Source organism: Mus musculus, chromosome 13 (genome assembly GCF_000001635.26).
Source record: "Mus musculus strain C57BL/6J chromosome 13, GRCm38.p6 C57BL/6J".
Taxonomy (NCBI): Eukaryota; Metazoa; Chordata; class Mammalia; order Rodentia; family Muridae; genus Mus; species Mus musculus.
In genome coordinates, this window is record NC_000079.6 from 112,657,652 (window position 1) to 112,679,936 (window position 22,285).

At 42.0% G+C, this 22,285-nt stretch overlaps 1 protein-coding gene and 1 long non-coding RNA gene across 17 annotated transcripts in view; one reads left to right on the plus strand and one right to left on the minus strand.

The window, feature by feature from the left end:
* Slc38a9 (solute carrier family 38, member 9) overlaps positions 1 to 22,285 on the plus strand; it is an 82,564-nt gene that overhangs the window by 1,463 nt on the left and 58,816 nt on the right. For 4 of the 15 annotated variants that reach the window (XR_873763.3, XR_873764.3, XR_873762.3 and 1 more), the window contains exons 1-2: positions 3,003 to 3,221; positions 11,936 to 12,080. Coding sequence is in view for 3 of the 15 variants with exons in the window: in XM_030247276.1 (XP_030103136.1) it covers positions 11,971 to 12,080 (110 nt within the window). In the remaining 12 variants the exon portion in view is untranslated. Of the gene's footprint in view, positions 1 to 2,888; positions 3,222 to 11,935; positions 12,081 to 15,773; positions 15,852 to 22,285 lie in introns of those variants that run through there. The other 11 variants (XM_006517671.4, XM_006517673.4, XM_030247276.1 and 8 more) reach the window with 10 other exon arrangements.
* Gm52034 lies at positions 11,913 to 15,716 on the minus strand. 2 transcript variants are annotated; one of them, XR_003950560.1, is made up of 2 exons: positions 15,622 to 15,716; positions 11,913 to 14,377 (listed from the first exon to the last, which is right to left on the minus strand). It is a non-coding gene; the product is annotated as a predicted gene, 52034 (long non-coding RNA). The 2 variants fall into 2 exon arrangements; XR_003950559.1 differs by having other exon boundaries at positions 14,817 to 15,628.

Here is a 22,285-nt window from a genome sequence, read left to right on the forward strand (position 1 = left end):
TCTAGCACTCAGGAGGCAGAGGTAGGCAGATCTCTATGAGTTTGAGACCAGTCTTTGTCTACAAAGCATGTTCTAGGCCAGTTCAGAGTTACATAGTGAGAACCGATCTCAAAAACAAAAATTGAGATATTTATTTTGAGTGTGTGTGAAGGCATGCTTTTTTATGTGGGAGCATGTGTGTATGTTTATATGCATGGAAGCCTGGAACATCCTCGGTGTCCTTCCTTGGGAGCCATCCATCTCATTTTCTGAGGCAAGGTCTCTCACTGATCAGCTGGCTAGCCTGGCCAGCCAGTGAGCCCTGGGGCTTCACCTGTGTCTGTATCTCCAGCATTGGTATCACCAGCACATGCCATCATGAGTCTGGGCTTTTTCTTATGATGTGGTTTTGGGGGATTAAATCCAAGTCTCTGTGCTTTGTGGGGAAGCACTTTTCCAACTGAGCTATCTCCACAGCTTCAGGAAATATATTAACTGACTAGATACTAAACAATGTTAAGCGAATATTCATGTTTTAGGTATGCTGATATGGAGGTTATGACTTCTTAAAAACAGTCTCTGTATTTTAGATATACCAAGATGTGGTTATAGAGGACATGAGACTTGGTTCTTTATTATTTGTTTTTTTTTTTTTATGAGTAATGGAAACATAGAGGTTCCCCATACTTTCTACATCTGTATATAGCTAAACTTTCCACAAAAACAGATGAAAAAACTAGGCCCGGTGATTCAGGTTCTACTACTACTGCTACTACTACTGCTGCTGCTGCTGCTGCTACTACTAGCATTTAGGTGGCAAAAGGGTCATAAGTTCAAGGCCATCCTGGGTCACAGGGCAAGTTCTGGGTCAATGTGGGATACAGAGACTGTAATTAAAAATATAAAAATAAATAAAAATAAAAACCAAACAGTCATGAAAAACTGTACTCTCCTCCCTGGCTTTTCCTGGCTGTTCTCGTCTACTGCTCCGAGCAAATCATTCTGAATCTTCCCTTTAGAGGCCTCCTTCTCTGCTTGACCATTACATGTTCCTGGGTATTGTGTGTAGGGCATTTTCTTTATTGCTGATTGATGTAGGTGGGCCCAGCCCATTGTGGGTGGTACCATCCCTGGGCTGGTGGTACTGGGTTATGTAAGAAAACAGGCTACACAAGTCATGGGGAGCAGCCCAGTCAGCAGTACATGATGGCCTCTACACCAGCTCCTGCCTCCAGGTTCCTGCCCTGTTTGAGTTCCTGTTCTGACTTCCTTTGCTGATGAAAACTGATATAGCCAAATAAACCCTTTCCTCTCCGACTTGCTTTTTTTTTTTTCAGCAATGGAAACTCAAGCTAAGTGTGTCTTAGAATTTGTTCTCAATTGTTGATCTATCTGTATCTTGAGAAATTTTTAAATCTTATTCTATAGTACATGAATGTATTATTAAGGATTTCTTAGTGGGAAACCTGGCACAGTACTAGTCTGTTTATTTCTTGCTTGAACTGAGACCTTGTGCCTGTAGCTATGACTATGTGTTCAAATATTTGGACAAGCACTGCCCTGTGAGCCAAGAAACCATGAAACCAAGGTTTTGCCCATAAAACCAAGGTAAAACCTTGTAGGAAACCTTCAAGAACACTAGGCAGTTACAATTTCTTGAGAAGGTCTCTTCTCCCTCTGGTGCCAGTGACCTTCGTCAAGAATGTAGACTGCCATCTTTAAGGTCACCACTACCTGAAAGTGGGAGTTGGCCAGAGCTGCCTTATCAAATTCAGCAATTTTGTTACTGTGGTTTTAAGTATCTCTCCAGCAGTTGTAAGGTGCTTATTTATTTTGCTCTTTCCAATCTTGACTAAAACTGTTTTCTCAGACTGGAATTCAGGAAAAAAAGAAAAAAGAAAGGAAAAAGAAAATTTTCCTATTACAGAGACTTACAAAAATCATGTATCATTCATTTTCAAATGCAGATGCAGATGTACAGCCAGATGCAGTTGTAAGCCTTTTGGAACAAGAACACTGTCAACAAAATAACTTGTATCTCCCTAAAAGGCACCATTCACTACTACTTGCAATTTTAAGCCCTCAGTATCAGAGCGGATATTTAGAAGAGTTTGAGAGCAGAGTTTGGAAGACCTTGGTTTGAATTCCAGATATTTTGCCACTTGAAAGTCTGTCTAGCCTTGCCATGTCACAACTTTTCTAAGACTGTTTCATTATCGGTAAAAATAGGTAAAACATGAAGTTTCCAAAGACTTTACAAAATGATAAATGTAAAATTCTTGGAATTCATTACTATTTGATAAGTTTAGGTCTTGGGGTCTTGATCACATTACAGCACATTGCTTTTGAATGTTAGCTTTCTTTATAGAGCCCTGGTTTTAAGACATGCCATATCAGTCTTAGGGATCTTACCATGAGATGACTTCATTACCAACATACATTGACTTTAGGTGGGGTGGGGAGGGGAGGGACAGGGGGAGGGCCAGGGGGAGAGAGAGACCCAGACCTGGCACTGGTGACACTCGCCTTTAATATCAGCACTCAGGAGGCAGAGGCAGAAGCAGGCAGATCTTTTGAGTTTGAAGCTAGCCTGGTCTACAGAGTGAGTTCCAGGACAGACAGGGACACACAGAGAAACTGTCTCGAATAACAAAACAAAAAACAAACCAAAACAAACACAAAACAAACAAGAAGACCACAGGAGAAAAATCAATGCTCATTAACAACTCCCCCATTCCACCCCAATCCAGCTTCCCTCGGGATCCAAGGGCGTGACCTAAGAACATAACACGAGCCAGGAAAGCCTGAGAAAAACGTCACCAGGGACGTCAGGCACATCATCTTGTTCTCACGTGGCCTGTGATGCTGTAAAGCACCTAAAGAGATCTCTTCTTTTTCTCTCTTCCTAGGTAGTTCGGGAGGAGAAGACAACCCAGCCGGTCAGATGTTCGAGCACCTGCTCAGCGACCCCGCCTCCGGAGCTGGAGGGCGGGGTTCTTTGATAGGCTGGCCGGCTGCTGCAGAGCCCTCTGGGAGTTGTAGTTTCAGATGGCGGCGCTTTCACAGAAGCGGTGGACTGTGTTTTCCTAGGACTCCATCCCCCGCCATCCCCCGCGGCCTAAGCCGTTGCCTCTTCCTGTTTAGAGGACTATTCTCTCTAAGCCGCTGCCAACTGAGAGGTCTGTGAAAGGGTCTTCGCCTCCTGCTCTGGTTTTCCGACGTAGAGGGATTGGCCTGCTGAGGTAGACACGTTCTCGCTCCTGGCAAACTCACCCTGGGACAGTCCAAGAGGGAGCCCAGGCGAGGAAGGAAGGGCTGAGTTTGCAGCCATCGGGCTGTCAGCACGGAGGGGTCTTTGGGATGCCGGGAGAGCCAAGCCCCGGGCTAGGGACACTGCTCCAGAGTGGCGCAGGTCCCTCGAATGGGTCAAGTACGGGGAGTCCGCGGGAGCTGAGAAAGTCTGGGTCTGCTGGGAAAAGGCAGGAAGGGTTACAGCAGATGAACACCCGAAGCCGGGGTGAGAGGACTGTTGGGATTATTGCAGGGATAGAGAAAGATCTAGAGAGGAGAATTGGGAGCGGAAGCCCCTGCTGTGCCTACCACACTGGTGTTTGACTCTGACTCACTTGTGCTGGGACAGGTGCTGGAAGATGCAACCCAGGGCTGGGCAATGAAGTCGCTCTACCACCAAGCTACTTCCCCAGCCCATGAGTGACTGACTGCTCTAATTGTGGGTGGCAATGCTGTGTTGGCTGTCTTGAAATACTGGAGTTGTGAGGCAGCTAGTCAAACGTTTTCTCCTCGGTTTACAAATCAGGATGTCTTAAAAATTGAAGACATCTGCTTATCCATCAGTCAGTTATTAGCCAACTTGCCCAAAACCTAATTGTAAGGATCCCCTGGCAGTGCCTCATTTATTGTTGAGGTCACTCTCTGTTTTCCTATTCCATGCCTTCAAATATAACAAAGAAGTGGCATGTGGAGTACCAGACAAAAGTTTTTGTTTGTTCGCTATTTATTTGGGGTTTTGTTATTTGTTTTCAACAGAACTTTTCAGTAGATCAAAAGAAACTTGTAAATTAAAGAGAAACCTGTATGCCTTGTAAACAACTACAATCAGATAGACATGGGGCAAGCCTGTAAGCCCAGGACTTAGGTGAGCCAGGGGAACGGATGGTCTCCAGTTTAAATAGTGAGACTTAAAATCTGAAACCCAGGGCTAGAAAAATGGCTGGTCTCTAAAGTGCTGACCTTGCAAGCATGAAGACCCAGCGTGTATATGGGTCATTGCACCTTTGTAAAAAAAAAAAAAAAAAAAAACAGGTGTTATGGTGCACATAGTGATGTCCAACACTAGTGATATAGGAAAAAGGAAAAAAATTATAAGAGGTTAAAAATTTTTAGCAGGCCTGTGTTTTTATAATACATTTAAACTTTAGTGCTTTGCTAGTAGTTTTTGGTTTGTTTATTTGTTTGTTTGTTTTAATCTAAAACTCAACTTCAGAAAATCTAGTGTTGCTCATCTAGGAAAAGGAGAAGTTCTTTGTTGTCATAGTATTGCTTTGGTGCTTTCTAGACTACGTTGTGTCCATCACTGCCAGATTTTAACATTCTTTGAAGCATTAGTTAAGCAGAGTAGAAAAATGCGCCTCCCCCTCCTCCGCCCTGTAACATCAGAATTGTAGAATTATGGCTATTAGCTATTAACACACCGGTAAAGTCTTCATAAAGAAGGAATATATGTGTGTTAGTAGACCCTAGTGGACTTATAGAGAAAAGAGATACACGTGTAATAACTGCATCTACCAGGCTGCTGTTTTTGAATGACACAATTCCCTTTTTTTTAATACTACAGAGGTAGATAAACTCTTACCAAAATATCGCCTGCTGATGTCTGTTTTCCTTTTAAAAAGTGTTATTAGAATACAACCATGTATACTCATTTCCATACTATCTGTCATACTAAAAGGCAGAGCTGAATAATTCCAGATGCCCAGTGGCTTAAACAATTTCTTTCTGCCCCATTATAGAAAAAGTCTCTCTATGCCTAATAAACAATATAACGTATCTTAAATTTTATCATATATGTAAATGTATTAGATAATAACTAATATCAGCCTTTGAGAAAGAACATAAACTCCTTGGATGTTTATGTCCATAGAAATATTTATCTTACCACAACCTAGTGTGTTCTGCAAATTGATGCTAGCATCTTAGCATAGGTACTATAGATTCAGTTATGGATAATTATAGGGAGGGTGTTAGAACACCTAGGCCCTTCAGGTCATAACTAGAGAACACTTCAGGCAAGCAAGTCCCATCTCTGACCATGCTACCACCAAGCACAGCAAGCCCCAGCTCCTCGCTGCCTGGGGTTGGAGTCAACTTATAGTCACACATTAATCAGCCATCCTTTCCTTTCTAGTATCTCTGTGACTTTTAGCATACCTATGCAGGTCATAGATTAACTTAGAGCCCCATCCTCTTTAGAGACCTGTAGGAGTGGGGATGTACCAGGTGAGGCTTTATTGGAAGCCATTCTTACTATGTTGCAATTAGATGCATGAAGAGTCGAAAGGGCAACATTGTCTTGGGTATGTTCTTAGGTGGTGGTAGGGACTTTGTGGGAGCCAGATGGAGCCTCCTGCCGCCAAAGTTGTTGCTTTTCCAGGGCTCTGTCCTTATCTCCTTGGCTTGGCTATCTCGTACCCAGCCAGAACCCCTTTTATTTCCTATCCCCATTGTTCTCAAGGTCACCATTTCAATCCTGACATTCATTTTAACTCACATTTGTTTTTACCCCAGTATCACACAAATTCTATAAGCCATCAACTTCCTTTTGAGACCTGTCTTATTATTTTTTCATGCTATTCTCATAAAATACTTGAGATGAAGTAATTTATTTATAAACAGGTTTATATCTGACAGTTCTGAAGACTGGGGAGTCCAAGGTCAGGGCGCAGTTATTTTGGATGCTTGGTAAGGACCTGCCAGGGTGACTCCTTCTTGCTAAGTTCTCACAAAGTAAAAGGGACGGAAGGGCAAAGTGGGGCTGCCAGCTCAACCCCTGCACCCCTACTAATCACACTGGTGACTTAAGCATCTCCTAAAGGCCACTTAGGACTATAACACTGAGTTGTCTCTCCAGCCTTGATAATTACCTTCAACACTGAAGCCTTGGAGGTAAGCATAGCAGTATCCCTGTACTAAAACTAGTTTTAAGCAGTCAGGAACTCTTCATGACTTAGCTAGGGGTTAAGAGTCTTGGATTTAGGGCTTTGTTTTAAAGCTCAAAGGTTAAGATACTAGAACTGAATATGTCTGTTTATGTTGCCTTGCCTGTTGAACACCCACCAAATCGTATCAAGACTGCAGCAAAGAGATATTATATGGATGCTTAGCCTTTTTGCCATGGATAGACCATCCTGCACTCTAACCGACAGTCACAGAACTCTCCCTTCTCAACACACTTCATCACATAGCAGAGTATCTTATAGTCTTACTCGTTTTTAGAAACCGTTAAGTTGCTTTTGGAACCATCGGTGTTTCGGGAGAGTTTGAAGTCTGAGCTGTCTGACTGGGGCGACTGGAAACCACCACGTTCTCTGCTCATTTGTTTAAAGATGTTTAACTAGTTGATAAAAGAGGCAATAAGAACTTTGGACTCCTCGTTTATGAGTTTTTATTTAAATCAACTTTGGGCTTCCTTGGAATGACTCTCCAATTTTACTATGCCACGCGTTTCAACATTGCTCAAAATAAATATATGCATGTGTAGCTAACCTAGAACCTCTAAGTTCCTGAATGGTCGTCATGTCTCCCCTAATATCAGTCACTTTTTGGTAAGGCTGACTGACTTTAAAGAATCTTGCTAAATATTTCCTCTTTCCCAGTTTAGTAGTATTCGACCCCTAGTTAAAATATCTTCAGGACCTAGAAGCACCGGCTCGTTCTGAACCTATGAATATTCTTAGTTTATTTAAGAACCAACCCTGCAGTGTTGGTTTACAAACAGGGAAATGTGGTCACCCACCTCTTCCACTGTTCAAGAAGATTGGTTGTTACTCTCAGATGGACCCTTCCTCCAGGTGAACTGGCCCTGAGAGGACTGAAGGTGACTTGGGAAATATCCTTCAAACAAAACAAAATAAAAACAAAAAACAAAACAAAACTTGCGTCAGGAAACAGAGTCTGCTAAACTAGTTTGCCTCATATAAAACAGTTATTATGCTTAATTTCTAATAATGGAGGCATAAACATGTAATTCCATCTCTCCCAGTTCCATCTGTTTTAGAGGTTAAGGCCTGTTTGTTATGTTGGCTGTTAATGGTCTTTTATTCACAATCTAGATGATGAAGACCTGATTTTTCAGATCTTCTTGGGTCTTTCAGAGCACTCAAGCTCTTCCTTAAGGCAAGCATCAGTGTGGAGGAGGTAGCATTGGGCATCACACTGGTCAGAGTCAGTTCCAGCTGGGGCTCTATCAGCTACGTGATCTAGGACCAGTTTCTTCTCTGAGATTCCGTTTGTTTCTCCTTATTCCTTCCTTGTCTCCTTCCCCCTGCCTTCCTTCTAATGTGACAGTAATGTTTATTTACCAAAATTCAACGGTTTAAACAGCATCGAGCAAAACATGAGACAGTAGGCGACAGCAGGAAGACAGCGCCTCCCGCGCCCTTTCTAGGGCAGATGCGTCCTTTTCTCTGGGGTTCCTCTAAAACGGCATGCAATGGTTCACTAGGAGCACAGCCTTTCTCCTTAGCACTGTTTTGTTTGTGGTTGTTCAATGATTCTGTGAAGATCAACCTTTTTATTTTTTTCTACATCAGAATGTACTCTTTATACTAAATACTCTGTGAAAACTCCAGTGCATAGAATAATAGTGGTTGGCATGGTTTTATACAAACAAAAATATCCATTTCTTTTTTTTTAATTTTTTATTTTTTATTAGATATTTCCTTTATTTACATTTCAAATGTTATCCCCTTTCCTAGTTTCCCCTCCGGAAGTCCCCTACCCCCTCCCACCTTCCCCTGCTCACCACGCTGGGTACAGCTTAGCAAATTTGAGACCAACAGGGCTACCTCGTGAACTCTTGCCAATAAATAAATAAATAAATAAATAGAAACTTCAAATTTCTGTTTTTTCTTTTTAACTGTTTCAGTGAAATCAATGTTATCAGAGTTGCTCCCATTTTCACCAGATTCTAGTTACAACTACCTTAAAACAGTGTGTCCTTTACACTAAAGCAACGGTTCTTAACCCGTGAGTCTCCATGTGATATCCTGCATATCAGATATTTATGTCACGATTCATAACAGTAGCAGAATTACACTGAAGAAGTAGCAGTGAGGTCATTTTATGGTTGGGGGCCACCACAGCATGAGGAAGGTTGCAGCATGAGGAAGGGTGAGAACTGCAAAAGAAGACTCTTTTGCTCCACATTTGAAAGTGTGCAATCTGCTTGCTCTATGAATCTGTCTCAAAGAGTCAATTGAAACTTTCTAGCCTGGGATAAATCCTGTTTGTTTTGTTTTTTGCTCATCCTTGGTTATTGAAGCACTGTTCACAATATGTATGCAACTTGGGACTAAATCCTTCACTGATGTCTTGCTAAGCTGATTCAGAAAGTAGAACCAGCGATTGGTATACAGATGAACTAAAACTGAAGTAATGAAATGAAAATTAGCATTGGGTTTGCAGCCGCTAGCTAGGCTAGCCCTCAAGAGATTTAGGGGATAATACTTCTCTCAGCTTTATAAATTATATTTTTGAAGTTATTGGTGGTAGAAAATGTAACTTAATTTTCTATTTTTCCCAGTACTTCTTTACATTGTAGGGACTCAGTAAGTCCTTGCTGAATGAATGACTGTGTTTAACATTACCGTTACTTAATATTTTGGCTGTCTTAGTAATTTCCGCCATCCTAATCCACGAAGTGTGTGGAAGTGAAATACTTTTCTTGGGGTGATATTAGTTTTGGTTATACCCCTTCCCCTTTGTGGTTCTGGGACCTCTCACGTAGTGTGCAAGTACTCTGCCATTGAGCTCTGTTGTCTCTCCCTTCCAGTCTCTTTGAAACGTTACTCTTCCAAGATACTGCCTAATGGCTGTCTGTAGCATTTGCTTGCCTTTAGTAGTCCCAGTAAGGGCCTGGCTGGCTTGAGCACTGGGCAGAAAAGCAGAAGCGAAGAGGGAAGTGAAAGGGAAAGAAACAGAACAGAAATGCACAGCTTTGGGGACTAGAGCATGTTACTGGCATCTGTGTCACAAAGTCAGTGGCGCGTCGGCAGTTGTCTACATGTTTATTATTAAGGACGTCTTTTATTTAAAGGGGAGCAATTCAAAAGGTGGCATTAAAAAGTATTTTTATCTGTTTATTGTGATGAATAATAATACAACTGACCATTTCTCACCACAGAGCTCTGATGCACTTGGTATTATTTTTAACCCTTACGTGAACCAGAGAGGTGGGTGCGATTGCTTTGATTTTGCAGGTGGGAAGGTGGTGGCGTGAAGGTTGAATGGGTGGTACTGAATCATGTAAGCAAAGAGCCAATTTCTGATACAAAACCTATTTCCTTTCAGTCCCTCCACAAATATCATTGTAAGGAAATCAGGATACGTTTGGCTAGCCTGAAGCTCAGGAGTAGATCACTCACCCAGCAACCATGTGTCCTGTACTGATCGCTAGAGAGCAAGAGGGAAGTGGAAAGGAAGGCGAGGGAGGGGGCAGGGAAAATTAACGTAAGTCCTTTAAACAAATCAGGACTGATACTACACACTTGTTCAGTGTCAGAGTAATGTGAAGTAGCGACAGAAGTGCGACTTGACAGAGAGCAGGACATGTGGCACAGCACCGGTGAAGAGGGTCAGCTCAGATTTGGACTGCCTGGTCCTGACAGTCCGTGATTGGTCCTTTATACCTTCTGTCTTTTTACATATAACAACAGTTCCAACAGCAACTTACACGGTAAAGAATAAGAACAACAATTGCTTTTACAGCTCACAATGTATTTCATTTTATATAGTTCTTTGCATTGTAGCGTGAAATATACATACACAAAAGTGAATTAAGCACACACTCACACATACATAGGGTTATAGAGCAAATATCCCTGTAACAACAATTAGATTGAAGAAGATGAACACTGCCAGTACCACATAAGATCTCCTGTCTTTCCTGTTACAATCCTGTGATCCTCCTTCCAGCGGGTTCTCTCAGCATCAGAAGTGACGCTGCTTCGTCAGGATCATTTCCAGAAAGGAAGCTGCTCATGCATTATAGATGTTTAGTATCTCACTGACCTCTGTCCTTGATATGTCAGTTAAAAGACATCCTCTCCCAAATTACACCGACTGATTGCAGGATGTCAAATTCCTCCTATATTGCTCTGGTCTACATCTCTCTGTGGTAGAATAAACTGTAGGGCTGGGATAACAGCAGAGAGTTGGACTCATCTGTTAGGGTTATTGATCCCTTTACATTAAATAGTGTTTGGAGAACCTGATTGAAGAAAGAGATGCAGTTGAGTCCTGTACAATCTTTTCTGAACTGGAGAAGTTGTCTTAGGTTGCATATGCTGCTATTATTAAAAATATTGTCTTTTATTTTAGATCATTTTAATTGTACCAGCGATGATTTTTCAATTAAAAATAGAGTAAGTAAGCAAAACAAAGCATATTTCAACAGGTGAGTTATTCTAGAGTCTATCAGCATAGTACCATGTGGGTTATAGTATAATGCCTACAAGAGAGTCCCAGAATTCTAATATAGTTAAAATCCTGAGCCCATAGATGAAGAAAACATTATACACTCTCCCCTTAACCTCCCCAGGCTTGTTCTCAAGTTTTCTGTTAAACCCTGAGTACCCACGGATGAGAAGATAATGCTTCTTAAACATTTAAAAGTAAAACTTTGTATGTGCCAGTAATAATAATAAAAATAGTGTATTCTCAAAACAAGAAGACAGTTGTGATGGTAAGGAATGGGGATGCTTATGGATTCAGTGAAGGGAAAGCCAGGAAGAGTCCAGATGGATTAGATGCCGAGCATGAGAAGTCTCCGATGGGACAAGCAGAAGGACCGAGAGGCCAGCAGTTGAAGTAGGAGAAGAGTATGCATGTGGTTTGGGTTGGGTCTTTTATTTTTGAGCAAGAAAGTCGAGTTTGGAACATGCTAAGTGTGAGTTATACAATTCTATCTAGGAAAAGATGCTGAGTAGCTTAGCTGAATGTGCAGGTGCGTTCAGGAGAGATGCTTGACTAGAAACATTACGCAGAAGTTGGCATCCTTACATCTCCTGCACTGTCTGTAGTTGAAGCGCTTTATCTTCACACCTCCTCATGCGGTAGCCACAGTGCTGAGGAGGCTTAGCTTCCTCGTGAGAGCTGCTCTGAGGGGAAACTCTTACAGTCTTTCCTTTAGGTGGACCTCGGTCTCTGTCTGTTTCCCTAAGGCTGGAGGCTTTGAAGACCTCATCTCATACTCCGAAAGAGCAGCCGTTCCCTGCACCCATCCCTTGCGGCCATTTCAGAGGTTCTTTTCGTTGCCACCAGCTTACCTAATCTCATTCCCTCTTTTTTAAGCTTTCCAAAAGATTTTTAAAATATTCTGTTCCAGGGTTGGGTCCAAATAACTGCATCTGTATAGTCCTGGAAATGAATTGTCTCACTTATTTTTCTTTAGGCTGAAAGACAAAAAAAGAAAAACCACTCAAGTTAGTAATGATACATGTCAATCACTTACCTCCTTTAAGCCCTGGCGGCTTTGCACCGTGGTCCTAGGCTTGCCTAAGAGTCGGAGACCAACCTGGGGAATAGGGAGCCGCCTTTAAAAACGATACTAGCAGCAAATTCCCATACCTCTCTATTTTGTCTGCATGCAAATATATTAAAAATAGTAAAATGTTTTTAAGATTAAACAAAATTACTTTTTTTTTCCTGGTTGCTATAGGACTGGCTGCCCCAGTGCCTGGAATCTGAGGGAAAATGGCAAGTGTGGATGGTGATTCCAGGCATCTTCTCTCTGAGGTGGAACATGAAGTAAGCCCTGGGCCTATGAACATCCAGTTTGATTCATCAGATCTGAGATCTAAAAGGTGAGGTCTTAATGTGCTCACTTCATACCTAGGGCTTCTAGCAATTAAGATATAATACAGTACAGCCCAAAAGATCAATAGAATCGATAATGAAATCATCATTTTCTTACAGGACTCATACCCTGATGTGTGTGCATATGAGTCCTGTTTCCTCACTTGCACATTTTTGTGTCTTGGAATAAACGAGTCTGTTAAGCAAAGGGCTGGGTTTTGTCAAGGAGGGCGCATGTATGTAAGGGACTCGGATGCCTGTTGGTTGCCCGCTTCGTGCAGAGTAATCTGATACTACAGATAGAAAAGGAATAGGCCTTTGCCTTCACTGAGCTACAATGACAGCGGGTAACTTAAAATCACTTGAGATTAAATAATCTTTCAGTTTATGACTGGAAACCTCAAGAGAATCTCCTTTAAAAAAAAAAAAAGTCCCAGTAAGTGAGTTCGATCAAGTAGTTATTGGGTAGAAAGATGCTGACGTGAGTAAGATGCTTAGTGTGCAACTGAAGGACCAAAGGTTGCATCCTAGCAACCACATAAGCTAGATGTGAGCCCACGTACAACTTTAAACACAGTGATGGAGTGAGTCGAGATAGGAGGATCACCACGACTTGCTGGCTGCCAGTCTATAAAAAACAAACAAACAAACAAACAAACAACCCACATGAGTTCCAGAAAGAGACCTTGCCTCTTAGAAACAAGATGGAAGATAATTGCCCTCCTCTGGCCTCAATGCATATACAAACTTGTGGGCACACATACACAAAGTGATTACTTACAAAATAGGCAAAAATAAGACCAAATGTGTGATGGCCCATTCCTAGCATTTAGCACTCAAGAGGCAGAGGCAGGAAGATTGTGAGATTGGGGCCAGCCTGGGCTACTTACTCATACCTAGTCTGTTAAAAAAAAAAAAGAAAGAAAAAGAAAAAGGAAAAGAAAAGAAAAGAAAAGAAAGAAGTAACATGCAAAAAGCCCCGAGGCACCAGCAAGATGGCTCAGCAGGAAAAGGCCACTGAGCCTGACTACTTGAGTTAAATCCCCAGGATTCACAGGATGGCGGGAGAGAACTTACCCAAAGAAAGTGTTCAGACCTGCAGATAAATACAATAGCACTTGTGTGTTCACACTCTAGATAAATAAATGAAGAAAGAAAGAGAGGAAAAAAAGATGAGAAAATGAGATAGAAAAATATATAAAATACGCTTGCAGTAGTTTTAACAGGAATGTGCAAAATCTGTGAGAAAAACTAAAATGTTCCTGAATGATGTAACATGGGATTTGGAATATTTCATCAAATCTGAGATGCTGTTGGTTGTCAATTGCGTTTAAAATATACAAAGCCTGGCATAGTGGCACGTGCTTTTAATCCCAACACTTGTGAGGTACAAACTGGCAGATTTCTATGGGTTTGAGGCCAGTGTGGTCTAGAGTGAGTTCCAGGAGAGCTGGGGCTACATACTGAGACTTGACTTGCATGGTGGGCAGGTAGGTAGGTAGGTAGGTCGGTCAGTCAGCCAGTGGGTCAGAAAGACGCACTGATAGACAGACGGACAAAGAGGGTTTGGAACGAAGTTCAGTGGTTAAGAGAACTGACTGTTCTGTTAGAGGACCTGGATTTGATTCCTAGCACACACATACATGATAGCTCACAACTGTCCGTAATTCCAGTCCCAGGAGATCTGACGCCTTCTTCTGTTCTCCATCAACAGTAGCCATGCACATGGTGCACAGACATTCTTGCAGACAAAGCACCCATACACATAATCAGATCATTTCAAAAACCCCAACCCACAACACGCACACACTCACTCACGCATGCTGTGCCCGTGTGTATCATACATGTACAGTACTGGACTTGGAATTTTTGCTGTGTTTTCACTGGAAGAACTCTTGACCGTATGTGTTACTTCTCATTTGTCTCTTATGGAACTATACAAGTTGATCATAGAAACAAAGTGCATTGGTTAAGACATTATTAACACCTCACACTTAAAAACCCTGGCTCTTCTGGATCAGCTTTTGATTTAGTCATCAGACCAGTTGTGTGTCCCTCCTACGTGGACAATTGTCCTTTGGCCGGAAAGAGAGTGGGTGGCTTTGATGACACAGCCTTCCTTGGTTTCTTCAGCAGCACTGAGGCCGCGCGCAGGTTCCCGTCCTTGCACTGTCCCGGTCTCACCAGATGGCGTCATGAGAGGCCTTCTCACTTCCGGTTCCCATGCCTTCCTTCAGTGGTTTGACAGAGATGGCCTGGCAGTCGGATGTCAGCACACCACCAGAAGTAGCGAGCACACTGCCACCTGGCCAACAGTAATTCAGACATCCGGTGTTAGAGATTGTGAGGTGTCCTCGTTTAGAAATGTTTAAGTGCATATATTAGAAAAGTATCTTATCAGTAAGCTATGACAGAAGTCATTGTCTACTGCCGGCAGGAAGAATACAATTGTGATGTAGGGGGGATTAAATCCAGGGGAGAGGCTCTGTCAGTGAAGTATTTGTCACACAAACTTGAGCCCCCATATAAAATCCAGGAGCTATGGTGTGTACCTGTAACCACCACACTAGGGAGGCAGGGACAGATGGCTTCTGGAGAGCATTGGCTAGCGAGGCCAGCCAAATTGATGAGCTCCAGGCTGGTAAGAGACTGTCTCAATAAATAGCAAATAAATAAACAAACCATCTCAAATATGCCACTAAATGAGAGAGAGAGAGAGAGAGAGAGGTAGTTCAATTAGATACCTGATGATGACGTCTGGCCTTTTTATACTTGTGCTCACATATTCTTATGTACACCAGAAAAAAGAATTTAACCCACAAATTTTGTGTGATCCTCCACTCAGATCCCAGCGGCAACTCTGAGGTTTCTGGGTAGCAGAATCTCACTGCCTTACAGCGTCAACCGGTGCCTGCGTGGGGTCATATACGTTGCTAAGATTGAGTGACTAAAATATGTTTTCTTCCAGGGCTGAAAAACTACATTATAGTGTGTTCATACAATGAAATATTTTTCATCTAATAAAAAGGAGGTGGGCTTATGACATACCAAAATGAAACAACTCTTCGAGTTATTTTGTTAAAAGAAAAAAGTGAGTTGCAGAGCAGTATGTATAGTCTGCCACCATTCATGTAAAGTTGCTCGCTGTATTGTAGACAATACAGTATGTGCAGATGGAGTCGGGAAGGCTTGGGTGGCTGAGAGGAGCTGCACAGCTGAGGTAAGGGAGCCTGGTGCATAGAGTTAGTAGGTCCTCAGTACCCAGTCAGTGACTACCCTCGTTGCTATCAGCAGAATGTTAGTCTAGATAAGAGCTGCAGCTATTTCCAGCCCAGGAGATAAGAAAGATTGCAGTGAGCTGATCCTGGCGGTATTGTTATCATTTCTTCCGATAGTTGATGTTTCAGTTTTTCTTGTAGCTAAAACTGGTAGTGTGAAATTTATCCCTGAAGAAAGTGTCGTTAACAGTGGCTATCAGAAGAAACAGAGAAATCGATAATTGTGATTCTCACTGGTATATTTCAGTATTAGTGAATGTAGTCCACTTACAAATGCTGACTGAATGCTTAGAGTTTTTCTTGAAGCTTCTAAGTTCTGTGATAAATAATTGGCCACTGTGACAATGAGTCATAGGTCATTAAAGTGCATTCCATTATGACAAGTCGGCAGTTCAGTTCCTTGAAATTTTAATCTAACAGGGTATATTAAATGGAAATACATTTTCTATAATGAAACTTCAAAAAGGAAGGAGTCCGCTATTTTCAATCCTGGCGTAACTGGTAAGAAAGGAGAGCAACCACTTGTAAGAACTTAGCAGTCCTTGTTGCTTCTGCTTGTGGGATAATCTCTGCTGGAGAAAGCAGAGACTATTAGATGAGAAAAAGTATGTGAGTACTTTAAGACATTGTTCCTGCTGAGGGATAGAGTCTCCAACTTTCCATGTAAATAAAATGTAGACAACTAGTATCAAGCTTCAGTTCTTTGAGTCACCATGCTCTGGTGCCCCCTTGTGTATATACATCTCTCTCTCTCTCTGTATGTATGTATGTATGTGTATATACACACACACACACACACACACACACATATATATATATATATATATATATATATATATATATATATATATATACATATATATATATATACACATATACATATATACATGCATATACATACATATACATACATACATACACACACACACACACACACACATATATATATTATAATTGGATGTTTCTTAGCAGTCTGCTCCCCTTCCAGCTCTGAGTTCATTTAGCTTTATCTCATGTTTGTAAAGTGAGGACTTTAGAGTGCTTATACTTGTCTATTGTATATTGCTATATACACCAGCCAGTCAGCGTTCACGATTGTGGTGTCAAGGGTCATCCTGCACTTGGGAAACTTTGGCTATAGGATGATGGGAGACAACATTTGATGTCTGAGTATTTCTTGGCCTACGGTTAGCTTGTGTTATTTTTCTACCTCCCACTAGGTGGCATTCGCGTCTTACATGTAAGACTTTTAGCTGGCACAGACTAAGGGGTTGCAGGCCAAGCATTTTGACAAGTGGAGTCTAAAGCAGGCGGAGGAAGGGCTGTGCCGTTGTAAGCTGCATGCCATCGGCATGTGGATCATTTAGGTGCATTATAAAAAAGTAAGGCCCCTGTTTCTTCAGCACGCCTCCCTCTGATGCTATTTTGTCACCTGTTTGGAGAGAGAATGAACAATAAAAAAGTAAATGGAAGAGCAGAAAGGTCTAGAAGTCTGCTGTGTTCTATTCGATACATTCTACTGGGAATGAGCAGGCTTTTCTCAGGCTTTTGGAGGCTACTAATGAGCTGGTACTCAGGGTAGCCTCATATTTTCCTACTGCTCTGTGACTATGCCCTGGGAAAGTTGACCACCCCAGCCAGCCAACAAAGTTATGAAATGGTTGATTTTTAATTTCTTTCCAGTTCTGGGTATTGAACCCATGGCCTTGTGTATTGCTACGCAAACCCTCTACTGTGGCTTGGCTCGGTTTTTAGCTTTCCCCTTCTCTGTGTGTCTTTGTTTCCCCTTTCCTTCTGCTGCTCCTTATAGGCCCAGGGTGACACCGTAAGGCAGGAGCTCACTCAGGCCCCAACCCCCTAAGCATGCTCTGTACACAGACTTTTCTCCTACAGCTTACTTACCAGCACTCGGCTGCTCTGCTCTTGTAGGACTCTGTTGCCCACTTGGTATCAAAATGGAGAATAATCTGATCTATCAGAGATATCATCTATTAAACTCACAGGGCTGTTTTCATTTCAACACCAAAACATCTCAAAATACCAAATCCTAACATTCAAGCTTTTGCTATTGAGGATGTTGTAGTGCTCTAACAAGCCACCATTAATTGGATATCTCAAATGCACAGCTTCCTCACACCCTTGGAGTGTGTAAGATACATTATGGCACCTTGCTGTTTAGGGTACCTACAGTCTGTGCATTTGTGAATCAGCCTCTCTATTTCTCCTCCCACAAATGCTGTCACTGTAGATCAGCCTGAGTTGACAGTGGGTATTTGCGGCCCTAGGAGAGAGGAAGACTCAAGCCGTTTCCCAAGGCAAAGTAAAATGTTTAATAGATGCTGGCGTATGGCAGCAACTGGAAGTGGTTACCCGGTGCTTGATGATTTTATAGTTTGGGATTATATAGGCAACAAAAATGAGAAGAATTCAGGCAGTGGGAGACAATGTTCTTAGCATGCACAAGGCCCTAAATTTGATCTTAAAACTTCCTAAAAAGAGGAAGGGGAGGGGGAGAAAAAGAGAAATTGATTTTCCCAGGAGGGCTAGTGTGCTAAGCTACCATGAATTACACGATGAAGAGCTTGCCACCAAGCAGTCATAACTAGATGGACAGGACCTCAATTGTTGCTGGTATCACTGCGCTGGGGCAAGCATACAAATTGTATTACTCCCTCCATCAAACCCATCTCTCCCCTCTCTCCTCTGCTCCTTTCCCTCCCCCTCCTTTTCCCTCCTTGGCCCAATTTTCTCCATACTTTCCCACCTTCTCCTCTTTCTTTTGTCCCTCAAAGAACTATATTTTTGCCAAATGCTTAAGGAAAGAAAATTCTTGGTCTTAGTGTTAGAGGCACCTTAAATTTGCATGTGACTTTGTTACTTCACTAGATGAAGTTTTTTTTCTAGTCTCATTGGAATCCTCTTATTCTCTCAAATGCTTGGTTTCTGTGCCTTTTCCCTTCTCTCCCTCTGCCCTAGACATCTTTTTAAACGTTTCCCCTTCGGTCGGTATCTGCTCAGCTCACCTGAGTTTAGCCCTTTAGCCCTGTCAGCTCCGGGGTGTTTGCGTGTCTGTTTTGTTTTCTTCCCACTCCTGGGAAGTTCGTTGTACTTTATTGTACTTTCTCCCTCTCTCACTGACATTAGTGAGAGAAGCCCGAAGACCAAGGGAGCTTTTGGAGGTAATTGATACTCCGCAGGGTCAAGTCAAAGTTATTTTGTTGAGCAGAAAAAGTATGAAGAGTTAATGAAGAGTTAAGGCAAAAAAAACAAAAACAGAAACAAAACCCTTATCTGTCTGGTCAGTGTTAGGTCAAGGGTGTAGTCAGAAGGAATTTGTGGGTGCAGTATAATATCACCACCACCAGAGCTTGGAGCCAGTAGTGGTAACAAGAGAGTCAAGATGGCTTTCAACAGGCTAAAGGCCGGATGCTAATAATGTACGTGAAATGGGTCTGGGGTCTTAGGAAGACAGCTTAAGTCTGTGAAGACCTCGCCTTACAAGCATGAGGTCCTGATTTTGATCCCCAGAAACCCCATGAGGAGGTTGGTGCAGTGACACATGCTTGAGATCCCACTGCTGGGGAACGAGATGGATCTCACGTACATTAAAGATAATGTTCTCAGAGGAAGCTAGATACGTGTCATATCATGGCAGCACGGTGGCACAGCCTGCAATCCCAGCTCTTGGAGCTGGGAGGCAAGAGGATTGTGAGTTTCAGGCCAGTCTGAGCTACAAGAGACCCTATCTTAAAGCATCAAAAAAAAAAAAAAAGAAAAAGAAAAAGAAAGAAAAAATTAGAAAATGATACCATGTGTGATTGTTATTCTGTCTTATGTAAAGATCAAAAGGAATCAAAACCAAAATGCACATGTCCATCATTCACGCATGTTTCTCAGCCATGCACCAAAATGTTGCTGGGTCATTTAGTTCGTTCTGCAGTGTTCAGATTGAATCCAGAGCCTGCTACATGCTAAGCAAATGCTGTACTACTGAGTAATGAACCCAGCACACCAGCAATTATCTCAACAATGTTTACATTATCTGCAGTATATATATATATACATATATATGTGTGTGTGTGTGTATGTATATGTATATATATGTATGTATGTGTGTCTGTGTGTATGTATATATATATATATATAACTTTTCTGATGAGATACATTACTTTTCTGATTTATAATACAAACACGATATTGAAGGATAAGCTGGCTTTCCTTAAGTTTTTGTTTAAATCGCCTGTGCTTCTGTAGGATCATGTTCATTTTCTTCCTTCCTTCTCTCCCTCCTCTTTCTTACTGTGTTTTGTTTTGTTTCTGATTGGGAAGGTTGGGAGGAGGATCGTACAAGAGCTATAGAATGAAGCCTGGAAGCATAAGGAACTCAATCCCATCACACAGAAGCAAGCATTGCTAAGACTGTCCTGGGAGCTGCCTTTCTATGATGCTCTAGTGTATAAAGTGGATGTGAGCCTAGTCAATTGGAACTGAAATCACAAAGGAGTATGGCTTCCCTAAGTCGTTCCCTGTTTGTTTGTGTGTCTCTCTATCTTCTCTGCCTTCCTCTTTTATATTTTCCTCTCTTGTCCTCTTTTGTGCTTTTCTTTCTCATTTCCCTTTCTTTCTTTATTCCTTCCTTTTGCCAGCAAACACTAAGTTTCCACTGTATGCTAGATGCCTTATACATCCGGTGTTTCCTTCTATCAGAAATATTGAAGCAGGATGACTCAGTGGTTAGAAATATTTTTAAAAATATGTGTGTGTCTTCAAAACTTACTTTTCACCCGGAAAATGCTAGTTAAACCCATTCTGAGCCAGCATTCCCAAGGACCCCGTGGAATCATAGCATTCTGGATGTTCATGCTGGTGCTGTTTGTGCTGCTAAGGCCTAGAGCAGCGTTCTTAGCCTTCCTAATGCTGTGACCCTTTAATACAGTTCCTCATGTTGTGGTGACCCCAAACCATGACATTATTTGGTTGCTACTTCATAACTGTAATTTTTCTACTATCATGAATCATAATATAAACATCTGATATGTGGGATATATTATAGGCAACTCCAAGGGGGTCATGACACACAGGTTGAGAACTGCTTGGGGTGGGAGCTCTGCTGATGCTACTCTGTGCAAGCTGTAAGAGTCTAAGTTGAACGAGGCCTAGGGCGGCCTAGATGATAAACATCTCTAAGGAAAGACCTATATAGCTGCTCCCTGACATAAATCTGATAATGGCATGCAGGAAGTCCTGCTTCAGTTCTGAGTCCCTGAAGGGAACATAGGTTCTGAGGAAGAGGCAGCTCAGAGCTCTTGTTCCTATAGAGGAACCAGGTTCAAGTTTCAGCTCACTGGCGGCCTCTTCTGGCTTCCAAGTATACCAGGCACACATACAGTGCACAGACATACACAGGCAAAATACAGAAATCCTTCAGAAACGGTTAAGGGGAATGATTAAAAGGCTCATGTTCTTCAGTGCTTGTATAAAAGTGTTCATAGTTTTGTTTTTTCATTTCTGAATCATTACAGTAAAATGGCAAAAGCGGGCCAGGTAAGTGGCAGTTGTCTGAACTAGAAGTTCAAGGCCACATAGGCAGCATATTTTTTATTAATATATTAATTTACTTTACATCCCAGTCACAGCTTCCTCTCTTCTCTCCTCATCTTTCCTTCCCGCAACCCTCCCACCATCCCTTTTCTGAGACAAGGCTCAGAAAAATAGAGACCTCCCATGGATATAATCCCTCCTAGGCATATCAAGTTGCAGTAGGACTAGGCATATTTTCTCCTATTGTGTCTAGGCAAGGCAGCCCAGTTAGGGGACAGGGATCCAAAGGCAGGCAACAGAGTCAGAGACGGCTCCCGCTGTTAGGAGTCCCACGTGAAGACCGAGCTGCACAACCGTTACATAGGGTAGCAGATTTTTAAAGGCAATTTTAGTACCACATATAGAAATTAAAAGCAAGATATTTTCCTCTTTCTCTGTCTCTTTCTCTGTCTCTGTCTCTGTCTCTCTCTCTCTCTCTCTCTCTGTGTGTGTGTGTGTGTGTGTGTGTATGTGTGTGTGTGTTTATTCTCAATTCTTCCAATATGTCAAGTTTCTAAAGAAAGCAAAGTTCAAGTCAGTGGTAAAATTTGGTTAAGTTTTGGTTAAAATGGTAGCCACTAGCCTATCATGTTTTTATTTCCCTACTCCTCCCTTCCACACACACTCCATTGTGCAATGTTTAGATTACCAAGACTGGTGGCTTAATACTTTGAGAAATTTTTGGCTGATTTATCATGGCCCTGACATCAGAAGCCTACTCTTTATTTATAATTGAAACAAGCACGTTGTTTCAGAGTATGACATCGATACCCCTCGCAATTATTATGTGGACTTAAGACTGCTTGGGTTTGTTTTGTCATTCACACATAGTGGGTAAGGAGGAGCTGCTTGAAGGCCCGAGTTCCTGATCTCCTTTTGGTGACTGTCACTCACCATGTCCTGTATGGGATGGCCTTCTTTAAGCACACGCTGAGGTGGAGCGGGGCATCACTGTTGATATCGACTAGAGAAAAACATAGACATGTGGGATTGACCCACAGGTACACCTATCATCTGAACTTGGTTGTGACATTTCTTCTCTTGATCTGACTCTCTTGCCCTTTTCCCATGAAATACTGAAAAAGAAGATAAAAACTGAATCCTTGCATTTCTACTGCAGAATTAAAACATTCATCTATGGCATTTTTGAGAGCCAAAATTTGAAACATGAATTGCATCAAAATAATGTTGGAATTCATTCTTAGTGGGATCTGTACTCCATTAGGATGATAGGAGCCTGGGAATTAACTTTCAGTCCAAGTTCTTTGCCCTGTGGTTTGATGAAGATGTTTGCTTGCAGCTAAGTTAACAGCTTGGAATTCATAACCTTCACCCAAGTGGTTCTTAGCATTCAC